The sequence below is a fragment of the Ovis aries genome, chromosome 12, assembly GCF_016772045.2.
Source record: "Ovis aries strain OAR_USU_Benz2616 breed Rambouillet chromosome 12, ARS-UI_Ramb_v3.0, whole genome shotgun sequence".
Lineage (NCBI taxonomy): Eukaryota > Metazoa > Chordata > Mammalia > Artiodactyla > Bovidae > Ovis > Ovis aries.
This window is the reverse complement of record NC_056065.1, coordinates 14,557,556-14,572,924: the sequence shown is the minus strand read 5'-3', so window position 1 is coordinate 14,572,924 and position 15,369 is coordinate 14,557,556. Positions and strand designations below refer to the sequence as shown.

Sequence of the window (15,369 nt, the reverse complement as noted above, 5' to 3'; positions counted from 1 at the left end):
TACCTTGGTAGATTAACTTCTTTAAATTATATCATAGATAAACTAAAATAAAAGGAATTTATGCCTCCTAAGAAGAGACAGTGAAAATGAGAAAGACAGCTATTAATCTATTTTGAAAGAAGATGATGCATAGCATAGAATTAAAAACTATCTTTCAATATTTTCTACAAAATATAATTTACATACAGAAAAGTGAAAATTGAGCATTTCTGAAATTAAATGAGGATATTTGGATTTCCATACTTATAGGGATGCAAGAAAAAAAAATAAACTAATATTGTATCATATCCCAGCTTACTGACCTCTTGTTTTTTCTTTGACAAATATACACACACATAAAATATATATCAAAACATTTTTGAGCTAAATAAACTACCTTGCAGATACAGCTAATTATATGCTATATCATCATTGAGGTAGTATTTATTTTACATAATTACCTTAGTAAGTTAATATTAGTCTGCATTTCAATCATGCATTTTTTTCATCCCAACAATGAAGAAAATATTTTCTATAGCTAATAAAATTAAATATCTGACAAAATGCTTTAAATTGAGCCATATGGTAATCCCTGATACATTCTCATAAGAAGCACTTTCAGAAAAAAAAAAATTTCAAAAGCAAACTTGCAAAATATATATATATATATGTATATATATATATATCTTCCTGCTAAAAAATTAATGATGGCTTTTAAAATTCTGTGCATTCAAAATCAAAATAGAACTGTTTTTATGTTGCTGAGAATAAAAAAAACCTTTAAAATTGTAAATGAACAAATCTCAATACATAGTCTATTTGCTTATAGAATGAATTTTGGTCCAATAAGAAAAACATCTCTGAGAAAAAGAATACTTTGGAGGGAAGTTATTTTGCCTAAACTGTCCTCACTGAGTACATTCCAGACCCTGCTGGCAGAGGTATGAGTTGACAGACTGGTGGGTGTTTACCTGTGAGTCAGTAACCCCACCTCTTCCTCTTCTTCCTCTTTAGGATGTGCTTTGGAGAAGGAAATGGCAACCCACTCCAGTATTCTTGCCTGGAGAATACCATGGATGGAGGAGCTTGGTGGGCTACAGTCCATGGGTCGCAAAGAGTCGGACATGACTGAGTGAATTGAGTGACTTCACTTTCACTTTAGGGAGCACAGAGCACCTGCTGTGGTCGGCTTCTCACCTCCTTAAGACTTTAAAGAGCCATTTCACCAGGAGGTGTTCACATTCTCCAGTGACTATGGATGGCTCAGAGCTTTACATATGACTGCTTGGACAAGTCTTTGCAACTGTGGAGGTGAGGCTCAGGTCAGATTTAATTACTACTATAAACAGTTTTTTATCAATTTTTAATTAATTTTGATTTTCATCTCCCTTAATCCTTTGTCCTTTTCTATTGATAGAGAATCCTGACCTGTTATTAGTGAACACCCTCTGTCTGCTCAGTAAGCTCAACAATATTAAGGTCTTTTTGTTTCCATTCACTCATTTTTTTTTTTTCCTTTTTTGGTATTTCTGTATTCAGTACACAGATGCACTTTATTTCAGTGTTTGTCATAGATTATATTATAATGAAATATTTTATAAAAACAGTCCAGAAATATATTCCATAGCTAGAAATCAATATATCCCAAGAGTGCAATCTTTTCCAAGATTGATTCTTTAAATTTAGTAGCTTATTTTAGATTTTTAAACTGTGATGGAGTTTAGATATCATTATCCCAAATAGAAGCAGGCTAAATAACTATATTGAAAAATAGTTTGGAAGCTATAAGATGAAACAAACATAGAAAATGATATATATCGAAGAAGGTTTTTTATAATTTATTTTCCCCTATAGGAAGATAATTTAATCACTGACTTTTCTATCATAAAATATCCCATTAAAGGCTTCGAATATCCTATCCCAAGTTTTATGTCTAAGTCAATAATATGATGTACTAAATAACTCTTGGGGAAAAAAGACATTTTTCATTTATTTCCTTTTCATCACTTTAATGCTGGTAGAGAGTATTTTACACTCAACTTGTTTTGAAAAATGTTTAAATTTAGTTGAAGGTCTAGTTACTTAGAAAGCATCTACTTATAAAGTAATGAGTTTTCAGATGCAAAGTAGTATATATAGACTGGATAAACAACAAGGTCCTACTATATAGCACAGAGAACTGTATTTAATATTCTGATAAACCATAATGAAAACCAACATCAAAAAGAATGTATATATATATATATGTATAACTGAATCATTTTACTGTAAGGAAGAAATTAACACAACATTTCAAATCAACTATATTTCAATTAAACCATAAAAATAAAATTTTAAAACCTGGCTTTTTATTTAAAACATCTTGCATGTATACCTGACATCCTCAGTGTTAATATTAGAGTTGTTCTTCAGTCTTGGTCATTTAATGAGAGAGAAAGAGAACTTACTCAAGTTAAACACCATCAGTCTCATTTTTTAAAAATGGAGTAATACAATTTCATGTTCAGTCAGGTAAAACATATGAAATTAAAATACACTTATAGGAGCAAAAAAGAGTGTCATTACAATAGCAATAATTTTAAAAATGGCTGAAATCAACCTAGTATACATTTTAATTGCTAATAGTTTATATCCTTAAGCTACTAAACTAATTTCATAGATTTTAACTAAATTATTAACATCACCCAACAGAGAGATTTCTGAAGGAAAATATAAGTAACATTTAAAGATGAAAAAAATAATTTCAACAGAAAATACCAGGAATACTAAATCCAAAGGATAGTCGGAGATTAGATGGCAAATGAGGGTGCTGATTCAATTCTTTCCCCCAACCCACCATGGAAGACAATGCTTGAATAAAACTTTTAAGTAACTGAAGTAAATCAATTTTGAGAAAGTAGATTGTCATTAACAAATAATCAACCTTAAAAAGTAATTTACCACAAAGGTTTTCATCAACCATGTTTATGAAAACAAGCCAAAAACATATAAAAAAACAAAAGGTATCTTAAGGTGACAAAGTGACACCATAATGCCAAAACAATGAAATAAAAAAGTCACCATAGTTTTGTTGCTAAGGAACAAATTATCCCTGAGAATCATCTCTACTTTTGATCTCTTCTGTTTCCCCCTTTGTCACTTCCTTCCTTTCTTATTTGAAGAATATATTTCATGCTCTGAAATTCTTCTGGGAACTCTGTATTGTTGATGTAATGAAACCTAGTATGGTGTGTGTTGCAAGAACACTGAACTTTTTAAAAGGAGGTGTTATAGAAATAATTTAATTTTGACTTTCACTTCAGATTTTATTGTATTAATAACCATTGTCATTACAAAGCCAGATAGACATAACTTTCAAAGAATCAGTTTTCACAATTATGGGGATATTTTTTGTCATTGTTTTGCCATCCACAGTGCTATAATAACAACAGCAATTACATAAATGCATGGCTTGTTTATGGCACTTACGCTAATCTTCCCATGTCCCTGTCACACAGGCGTTACTCTCCCCCATTTTTCCTTAAAAAAAAAAAAACAACTAAAAAGCAGTGAAATTACTTGTTTTTAAGGTCTCAATTTATTTAAAATTAAAAAAGAGTCAGGATTCAACAACAGGCTTGTCTGATCTCTTTATCTCATTATTTTAGTATTATTTATTTATGGAGGAAGGTAATGGAGAAAGAATGTGCATTACAGCTAAACTTTTCTGTCTGCTTGGACTACCTCTTTCTTCTACATTTAATTCCTCAGGGTTCCATGGCAGGCTTGTTTCTTTAGTGTGTCCAGGGATCTCTCCTTTTTCACCCTCCCCATACCTGGCTCACCTGCTTTCCCTCTTATCCTGATTCTCTCCAATTCTGAATATATTAGTTTAACTGACCCATTCTGGCTCCATGGATTTGCTTCTTTCATTCAGTCTTCTTCCTGAATTAGACCTCAATTATCCTCTACCATATATTTCATTTTGACATTTATCTAGTGGACTGGGCAGTCTCAGCTTCCTAGCAAAGCGTAGTTTCACTTATTCATTTAAAAATTTAACAAATATTTAAAGAGAACTTATTGTGTGCCCAGCACTACTATAATGTTGATTGAAAAAACTGCACAATGCAGCAGTTGAAAATTAACTTTTATTTGGTGGACAAAATTAAGGACCTAAGCCCAGAAGATAGTCTCTGAGGTCACTCTGAGGGACTGCTCTGAAAAGAGAAGGGAGGAGTCAGGATACATAGGAGTTTTGCAACAAAAATCAGATAATGGAATATCAAAAAATCACTATTAATTAAAGAAAAGTTGAAAAAACTGAAATTCAGTTTTAAAAAGAAGTTCAAAAAGTTTAAAAAAGAAATTTAGATTAATGAATTTAGCACTTTTCTGTGTATGGGAAGATGCAAGAGTCTGTGCTAATTGAAATCGTTGATATGCGCTTTAACTATCTAGGGCCAGTATCCTCCTTCTCTGTCAGGAATCCCATCAGGGTCCACAGCTGGGGTGGCTGCAGTGACTGATGACTTGATGGCTGCAACATGCTTTGTTTAGACATTGGTATTTTCCATCCACAATAACTGTGGGTGGTAAATTGGTAACAAATACAGGAAAGATTCCTGTCTTTAAGAAAATATGCAGAAATAACAGATGATAAACCAGGAAACCCATAAATAATTTTTTCACATAATAATAAATACTATGAAGAATGTAAAATGAGACAATGAAATAGTAGAGACTCTTAGTGGTCTATAGGCACTATTGCTGATCAGCAATGTTACTCCCCTCTGAGAGTAACATTTGAGCAGAAAAATGTGAAGTTTCCTTGTGGCTGAAAAATCAAGCACAATCAGGAGAATGGTCAGATGAGGTTTCAGATGAAAGCCAGTGGCAGATCACTCATGTGGTGCCTTAAGAAACCACAGAAAGGCATGTGGATTTCATATCAAGTGGCTAATTGTAGGCTGAGTTTAAAAACTCAAGTTTTACAAAGATGTGTGCAAAGGATGAACCTTAGGAGTAATCTAGAAGAAACATGATGGTCACTTGTCTAGGGACACTGGGGTGGGAGTCAGAAAAGAATTTGATACAGGATATTTTTTGGAAAAATAAACTGATGTGACTTGGTGACAGTCTGGACTGGCAGGAAAAAGGGAAAAATATACATGCTCTCAGTTCAGTTCATTTGCTCAGTTGTGTCCGACTCTGCGACCCCATGAATCACAGCATGCCAGGCCTCCCTGTCCATCACCAACTCACGGAGTTCACTTAAACTCATGTCCATCGAGTCGGTGATGCCATCCAGCTAAGACAGGAAAAATAAAGGGCAGGTGGTCTTTCACATCACTTCACCGTTAGTGTGAATCAGTCTGTCTGTCTTCCATACACTTCCTAAGAAATTGACAAGGGGGCAGGGAATCACTGTTTCCATGGTGATTCCTACCCAATTTTGTCCAATGGTCCTCTTTACAGGAAAGAGTAACATCCATTTTAAATGGAATATTTGGACATTAAAGTTCTATAAAACATTACTAAATATATGGAATTCTGGTATACATTTGAATTTTAGAAAAATATCATTTTCTTCCTATTATACATTATCTCCCCCCCAAATCATTTACATGTATTCAAAATACTGAATTATATATCACCATGATAAAACACATGTAATGATATTTAATCACATGGAGGAAGAAGTAATATTATTAATCTCTATTTTCATATTATGCATCTTCACTGATATTTATTTCAATGAAATACTCTTTTAACATCATATATCATATGATACTTTCTTCATATCATATATCAACCACAATCAGAAATGTTAAAATAGCTCTAAAAATGTAATTTTGGAATTTTAATTTTTACTTCAGGACCTTTCCTGCTCTCTGAAAACAGAGTCCCATCTGTGAGTAGAATGCTTATTATTCAAATTTAAACAAACTTTGGCCTATCATCTTGCATTATAGAGTATCATAACTATGCCTGTATTTAGTCTACGTTATTAGATTGTTAATTACTTTCAGGCAGAAACTAAGTGACAATCCTCTACCCCACCCTTGTGAACACCATACAAGATATTTAGCAGTAATTCAATAAATGTGCTGATTAAGTTAATGAATGAAATCTAAGATTATTCAAACTGCAGCAATTTGGATGAACCAACACTGTTCCTTGACTTATACAGTTTTATGCACAAGCATACACAGGCACAAATATTTCAAAGAGTCGTACCTCCCAGAGTAGCAGAGAGCAAGAAATGCGTCCCATATTTCTTGATAAGATTTTCTGTGATTTGCTGAAGGGTAGGTCGACGTCCCAAAAGTCTTATGTTGCGGAAGAATTCAGGGGCAAGAGGCAGAGGGGAGCCAAGGAAATTTCTTCTCTCAACTGCAAGGTTATTTACTTTCCAGCGGCCAAACTCCCTGAAAAGCAAATTTATTTTTATTCATAAATACATAATCTATCTGAATGTTTTCATTTGAAAAGTTCACTTGGTAGTTTTGCTGGAATCACTACATTACAATGATTTTTGCTTGTAACAATACTGCATGTGCTATGAGTAGGAGAAGCAATATTTATAATTTATGTAGCTGAGTGACTATTCCGAAACCAAGTCATGTAAAGGAAAAATAAACCACTTAAAGTAAACAGCTTCCACTGATTTTTTTTTCCTAAGGAATTATGTACTTATAAAAATGATTTCATTATGCATAGAATATTAATGTAGAATTATTTTTTAAAAGGAAACAAAAGCAATATTTTATTATTTTCCAATGGAAGTTGAAAAAAGATTAAATTTATTTTTATCATTAATGATTCTTTTTCTATTCAGTTTAGATTGGAAACTTGTAAGACTTCAAGAATATTAAGGAGCTTAGAAGAATTTTTAAAAATATGATCAACAAAGAAACTAGTTCTTGTAATAATTGTTGTGTACAGTATATTCTGAAACCCCAATTCAACTTAATCAGCAATTACTCAAGAAGCAAAACTACTTTTAAGCTGGATTTGGTCAAATCAGAGAAATAGCAAATATGAATATAAAAGATTTATATAAAAATGTTTATATTTTTATTGAGTTAAAGCCAACCTAATAATATTTTAGAAAATGACTATGCTGAACTAGATTGCCTGATATCAACTATACAGATTTTTTTTTCCCCCTTCAGGAATGATCTGATAAATCTCAAGTAGCTTCTGCAGAGAAGATTTCCCTCTACTAGATTTAAAATCACCTATTTGTGTAATTTGACCTCATTACTACTTAGCAAATAAAATGCTGATTAAATATTGTATAAATAGGTGCCATATTTATTTACATTTTTGCCTACAAAAAATACCTGTAATGCCCTACAAAAAAGTGCATGATAAAGATACATCTGTGAAAGTGAAGTCGCTCAGTTGTGTCCTACCAGGCTTCTCTATCCATGGGATTCTCCAGGCAAGAATACTGGAGTGGGTTGCCATTTCCTTCTCCAATACATCTGTGAACTAGACTCTAAATGGAGTTCACATTCTAGGGACAGTTTTAAGAACAAAGATGTTAAATTTTAAACACATTCAGATTGTGATAAGCGCTGAAAGCTACCACAGGCAGCCTATTGTGACGGCCCATAGGCAAGATGGCCCTATTTTATCATAAGTGACCAGAGAGGGCAACTCCGGAGAGGTGCTATTTGACACTTAGGCAGTCATTAAAGGAAAAATACAAGAGACTAGTTGTGGGGAGGCACAGAAAAGATTTACACAGAATAATGAAGAATGGCAAATAAATACTTCCAGGACCAAGAACCCAGAGAAGGCAATGGCACCCCACTCCAGTACTCTTGCCTGGAAAATCCCACGGACAGAGGAGCCTGGAAAGCTGTGGTTTATGGGGTCACTGAGGGTCGGACACGACTGAGCGACTTCATTTTCACTTTTCACTTTCATGCACTGGAGAAGGAAATGGCAACCCACTCCATTGTTCTTGCCTGGAGAGTCCCAGGGACGAGGGAGCCGGAAAATGTTGCCTTCATTGAGACACACCTGCTACCACCTCTGTAAATCAGCAGATCCCAACAACTTTAAATAGTATGATCATGCCAAAGGTTCTCAAATATCAGGACCTATTAGAATCACCTGGAGACTACATCCCAGAGTTTCTGATTCATTAGGCCTCGGATGGGGTCAAGAGTTTGCATTTTCAACTAGCGATGCTAATACTGCTATTCCTGGGATCATATTTTGAAGAAAACTACTGATTAGATCATTTGGTGTGTTGCTTTAAGTCAAATTTACTTTGAGTAAATTTTAAAACTCCTTTTCAGTAAATTTTGGAAGTTTATTACTGGATTTATTATTTCATGTTTCCTCAGAAGAGAGTAAGAATGTTGTTGTTATTATCTTCCCACACCTGATTGATAAGAGTAATTTCCTATTTCTTTTTATTTTGTAAGAGACTTACCTGAATTTATTTGTGCATGTGTGTGTTTGATATACATGTAGAATATACAAATGGAAATATATATTCAAAATATTAAGGTTTTAATGTTTTGTGACATAAGGTATAAAATAAAACAGTGCTTCTAAAAGTTATTTATTAAACCATGATCTAAATAATAGTTGCTCATTAATTTCAAAACTTTACTCCCCAACAGTTACTTTTTTATTTGCTGAAAAGATTGTATAATTTTATCAAGAGAGAGTAACATAGCATGAAACTAAAGTTACGGTATATCTTTCTCAATGGTTTAAATGAACAGATTTATAAACTTATATGCATTGACAAATACTCATAAGATACAAATTGCTAAGTGAAGTAATTGGACTTTAATAACCAAGACAAATTTTTGCTGGTGATTTTTTTTACAACCTGTACAAACTCTTTCTAAATTGCTATTTCTTGCTAGATGACTATAGGTAAATACATAGCGGAAGAGTGCAATCCCAGCCTCCCTTATTTTTTTGACAATTAGTCAATGTATACCAGCAATCCATGATCAGTACCAACCCATGATCTATTCTGACTTGAAATATCTGCAACTTTCTTTAGCTTGTTCTTCTTAAATTTAAATCAACTTCTGAACTCAGCTTATGACATTAATTTAACAAGAAAATTTACTAATGGTTTGCTACTTATTGTCGTAGCTACCAGAAATCTTGTTAGTAATATAGATGAATAGAAGAAAACCTCTGACTTCAAGAGTTCCAAAATTATACTGAGTGAAGTATAACATGAATGAATAAATTTCAAAGCCTTCACAACGTGCAAGAACACAAGTGGGACAATAAATTAATGAACATAACCCTTCGGCCCAATTCCTTGATATAAATGTTACTAATCTAACTCATTTAAAATATGTTTTGTCTTTCCTTAGATATGCACATCTCACATGGCTATTAAGAGTTGAAGACTATGGACAATCTTCCAGGCAGCTTTCTTCATCTTATCGGATGCTTTTTATTACGTCAGTCTGTTAACACCGATTATGTTTATGGTCTCAATTCACCTTCTGACATTTCAGTGGGACAAAACACTTTGCCGTACCATCAGGTTAATTTATTCTCTCTGTCATACAACACTAAGAGTAAAGGACAAATCCTTTGGGAGTGTCACCAAATACTAAAACTAAACTAATTAACCAGTCAACCAACTAACTAAATGGATAAATAAATGAATTTAAAAAACAGGATTGTTAGTAACTGCAGTAAATTGTTTTAATTTTCAAAGCTTTATTTAAATTCTTCTCCTAGTTTTTAAAAATATTTTTCATATAAAGAATGAAATATTATACTTTCTATTATTTGCATAAAAACACAAATATTGGTGTGAGATCTGAGAACTCTTATTGCTATTCACATTTTGCTTATGTTGTAATGATATATGATCACTGCTATAATCTCTATAAATTTTTGGTGAAAACCTACTTAGAACATACTGAAATCATCCTCAGAAGTGGTGATAAGAGCACTTCACATGAAGGAAATAATTTCTGGACAGTTAAGTACCATACTGTGAGCTGTCGACACAGATATGAATTCAAATAATGTGTCTCTTTCACCTGAGCACAAGTATGATTGCATTTATCGGTGTTCCTCAAAGTCAGTATGGCCATGCAGCTTACTGTGATCAAAAAAGTGTGAGCATGTAGGTTATCCTGGATAATCAGCTTGGAACCCTGATCAAGAAAGATGATTCAAGCCCCTATCCTTCAACCACTGGTCCTGCACCTTCTTAGGATGAACACGAGAATGAAGTAAAAAGAGAGCTTGTCATGTAATCTACCAAGATTACAGAGCTGGTCATTTGTTTGCTTGCTTTCTAGCAATATCATGGCTAAAATCAAGTATTTTAAATTTGAGGTAACGAGAAGACAACAAGGAACTAATGGTTGTACATGAATAAGAAATTAATGGGTACAGTTTTTTTTTTTTCTTTCCTGAAGAATAAATTCACTTCAGTTGGAACTAGACCATGCATTCATTAAATTTTGGAAAACAAAGCAATAGAGTGCTGAATTGAAAACACGCTGCCTGATAAGATTATCATAATAAGAGCATTTTACCTAAAGGCATCTCAGGATTCTATCCAGATGCATTATGTTTATATTAAATAAGAACTTTGTTATATCTAACTAAATGCTGTATTCTACCTGAAGCCTTCATAGAACATAAATGTCATCTCACTATAACTTTTGGAAGTCTTTAAGTGACATCACCACAATCATCATTGTTTAGTTTAACTCAGCCCATTTATAAGCACCACTATTTTGTAGAACACTCAAATGGATTATAACCAGCTCAGCCAGAACATTACTTTGAAATTGTTTTCTTTGGCTCTAAGGGGCCTCCATTAGTTGATTAGAGCTGCATGTTTGCTGCTAAAAATTCGGACTTGCAAGCATCATTTATTATGTGTGTCTGTGTTTACTTTTCTACAACCATATTTATTATAATTTTATCCCTACCCATCTCATAAAAAAGATTAGAAAACCTGAATGACATCAACAAATTCCTTTTAAATAATGGTTACATCATTGCCACATTGCCATTGACCTTTCTTATTTGTATTTACATTCTGTGTGAATACATAAATGTACTCAGTACAATTGACTTGTACTTACACTTGACTTACAGTTAACTACCATGCTTTCTTTAAAATTACACATGTATACTTGGTTACTGAAACATACAGAATCTACTGTGGTTGATATTAGATATTTTATACTCACTACCAAAGGAAGGGCAAAATAAAAATATCAGTGAAATGAATTTATACATTTGCTGAAAAGGTTTATCTTTAACTGCTAATTTACACTAAATAAAGTTGTTTTGTGAAGTCCTAAAATCTATTATTACATTACTTTTCATGATACTACATTTGTTGGCTTGAAATTTTAATTCTGTCAATATTCATTAAAACTTGGAGACACAACAGAATGTTAAACAAAATATATTGCCCAAGAACTAATGTGTGGACAATTCTAGCCTAAGAATTATGAATTAACTTGCCAATTTTTAGCAGCAATAACCTTCTAATTGCATCTGTAAAATCATACTGATCTTAAGAAAGGCCACTAATAATCAATACTGGTCTCCCATAATTCTATTATGTATAATCGTTATATATAAAACTGGCTTTTTAAAAGTTCTTTCAGAGGAGTTTCTACATCTCACAAATGATGCTGTTTTCCATTTGGCCAGAACAAGGAAAATGTTGCTAATGGCCTGAATAACAGTAGTTCTGAGGCCAGTTTTCTAAAAGCAACTGAATGCTGAGCAGTTGGCAGGATAGAGAATCCATTCTCTTTCGCCCTCCTGTCCCTTAATACACTGACACTTTCTCTTTTTTTTTAACAGTAGCAGGATTTTTAAAGCTTGGGAGGTATTTTAATACGAAGCTAGGAATTTAGAAGAATTAATCTATTAAAATACTGGAAGAAAGGCATAATAATCACATTATGACTTATGTGAAATGTTTATATGCAAGATTTTTGAGAAGCATCATTAATGACTATTGCATTTGGAATAAGCTGCCAAATGTAGAGCAGAATGTTTGTGCTGTGTTAAGTTGCTTCAGTCGTGTCTGATTCTTTGCGACCCCATAGACTGTAGCCCGCCAGGTTCCTCTATAGATGGGGTTCTCCAGACAAGAGTGCTGGAGTGGGTTGCCATGCCCTCCTCCAGGGGATCTTCCTGACCCAAGACTTGAACCGTGTCATTAAAATCTCCATCATTGGCAGGCAAATTCTTTACCACCAGCAACACCTAGGAAGCCCTCAGAGTAGAATGAAGACCAAATATCATGATTGCAATAAAGCATTACCCATCCCAGTAAAACAATAAGAATTCATTGTATTAGTAGCTGCAGCCTCTTGACTATGTTATTGAGTATATGAGATCTGGATGGGGTTACTGAGAAATTTTAAAGAATGGTCTGGTTTGTGGCTACTAATGTATTTTTCTAATTCTTAAAATGTGTTACATTTTTAGGGCTATGAAATACTGAAAATGATTTAATTTTATCTTGAAAGTGCAAAGAAAGTGAAGTTGCTCAGTCATGTCTGAATCCTTGTGACCCCAAGGACTGTAGCCTACCAGGCTCCTCCGTCCATGAGATTTTCCAGGCAAGAGTACTGGAGTGGGGTGCCATTTCCTTCTCCAGGGTATCTTCCCAACCCAGGGATAGAACGCAGGTCTCCTGCATTGCAGGCAGATACTTTACCATCTGAGCCACCAGGGAAGCCACCATTTTAAATTATTTTCAGTAGTTTAATAGATATTTGAATCAAAATTTAAGGGAAATACCAAAGGTATCCACAAAAGTAATTCACTTCAAAGGAATATAATGGTACTACTTGCTTATATACTTATGTAGATATATATACAGGTGTGTGCTTAGTCATGTCCAACTCTGTGATCCTATGGACTGTGTAACCCACCAGGCTTCTCTGTCCATGGGCATGCTCCAGGCAAGAATACTGGAGTGCGTTGCCATGCTCTCCTCCAGGGTGTCTTCCCAACCCAGGTCTCCCACATGGCAGGCAGATTCTTTACAATCTGACCCACCAGGGAAGCCCAAGAATACTGAAGTGAGTAGTCTAGCCCTACTCCAGGGGATATTCCAAACCCAGGAACTGAACTGGGGTCTCCTGATTTGCAGGTGGATTCTTTACTACCTGGGAGAGGGAAATGGCAACCCACTCCAGTATTCTTGCCTGGAAAACCCCATGGATGGAGGAGCCTGGTAGTCTACAGTTCATGGGGTCACAAAGAGTCGGACACGATTGAGCGACTTCACTCACTCTTTACTACCCGAGCTACTGAGAAAGCCCACATATGTGTGTATATGTATATGTGTGTATATATACATATACACGTATATGTGTATATATATATATGATTTATTATTCATTTTTAAATTAAACCACTCTTTTGAAGAGATGTTAGCAAAAGTTTTGAAGTAAAAAATAAACATACATGGTGCCAATGAATGACTAAGTTGAGAGAGGGAATGATTTAACAAGCAAAAGCTTTCTTTCTAAATTTTGGAAATATAGTTTAACATCTGTTACATCTCATCACAATTATCCCTCAACCACATTCATGTAATTACACAGATTTCATAATTATTGATCAGTGTAGATAAGAGACAAACACAACTGAGCTAAAATAAAATGTCTACTTGATTCTCTGTGAAAATAAGCAACAAACAAATACAAATGTCTTTCTTTGAAATTTATAATTACAAAATTAATTATTTATTTTGAATAATGAGTCAAAATTTCCATTTCTTACATAAATTTAAATATTTTAGGAACTAATACTAGTCTTTCAAAGGAGAATAGATTTAAGAGTCAGCTAAAGTTTTAAATTGAATTTTCACCAATTTAGTTCACAAAATTCAAAGGTATGTACATTTTGGCAAGTTCTTAGCCTCAGTGATGTAAAGGCATTTAATTTATAAGTCTACGTTTGATAATACTACCTCTGTAGAGTTTTACAGAAGAAAAATTTGGAACATTAGCTTAGATGGTGCAAGGAGCAGAGTTTATTTCTTAGCAAATTTTGTTGTGAGCACCCTTGTGCAGTCACAGATTTTAGTCCCAGCCAGCTCCTGGTGGCTCAGTGGTAAAGAATACGCCTGGCAATGAAGGAGGGTTGGGTTTGATCCCTAGGTTGGGAAGATTGCCTGGAGAAGGAAATGGAAACATACTCCAGTATTCTTGCTTGGGAAATCCCATGGACAGGGGAGCCTGCTGGGCTACAGTTCATGGGGTCATAACAGAGTAGGACATGATTTAGCAACTAAAGAACAAAAACATAACTATGAATCAAGGTAATTAGTAAAGTTAATGAGAAAAAAGTAGGGCTTGCCAGGTGGCTCAGTGGTAAAGAATCCTCCTGCCAATGCAAGAGCCACAGGAGAAGCGGCTTCACACCTTGGGTTGGGAAGATACCCCAGAGGAGGAAATGGCAACCCACTCTAGTATTCTTTCCTGGGAAATTCCATGAACAGAGAGGCCTGGCAGACATGACTGAAGCAACTGAATATGTATGCAATAAGTAAAATAAATAAAAAGAGTTAAAAATAAGACTACACCCAGTTCAGTTCAGTTTAATGGCTCAGTCGTGTCTGACTCTTTGCAACCCCATGGACCGCAGCACGCCAGTCCTCCCTGTCCATCAAGAACTCCTGGAGTCTACCCAAACTCATGTTCACTGAGTCGGTGATGCCATCCCACCATCTCATCCTCTGCCTACACTCAAAGAATCTGCAAGTTATTTTTCTTGGTCCAATACAGATTAATAAATGCTCCTTAGAAAGAATACATGTGAAAATAACAGTTACCTGCTAACAAAAAAATCATTTTTTATTTGCTAATTTATTTAAACATTTAATAATTTCATTGAGAATTCTTCATGATGGTACACACTCTACCTTAAACATTGGATCAAACATTCATAGACCATGAATTATGACAAGGTGAGTAACAAATCAAATATCTGAACCTGCAATAAGTGAAAACTACAGATACTTCTTCATTTCAAATAACCTACAAGTTGTCATCAAAAATGCAAGATCAAGGACATTTCTTTATTAACTAAATTTTTAGAGACAGTGAATACAAACTGCTAATCTTTTCATGAAAATCTCCCATAATAAAAATTATTTTTAGTAGTAACTCACCTTAATATAATATTTTTCCTATATTGTTTAAAATGCCTTAAAGAAAACTTTTTTTAAATGTTATGATTTTTCCCACATAGTACAGGAAAACATAAGTGTGTTGTAGTAGGTCACAGGTTTTAAGATACATATAATTTATTCAATTTGCTATTAATTTTATGTCTTTCACATCCACATGTGAGGCTGGATATGGTGTTTGATGACAAAATAAATTTTCAGAAAATGTATAA

General features: G+C 34.0%; 1 protein-coding gene across 3 annotated transcripts in view; it reads right to left on the bottom strand.

Moving 5' to 3' along the window:
* BRINP3 (BMP/retinoic acid inducible neural specific 3) overlaps positions 1-15,369 on the bottom strand; it is a 418,385-nt gene that overhangs the window by 146,551 nt on the left and 256,465 nt on the right. For all 3 annotated transcript variants that reach the window (XM_042257081.2, XM_042257082.2, XM_042257080.2), the window contains exon 3: positions 6,199-6,389. In XM_042257081.2, coding sequence (XP_042113015.1) covers positions 6,199-6,389 — 191 coding nt within the window. The remainder of the gene's footprint in view (positions 1-6,198; positions 6,390-15,369) is intronic.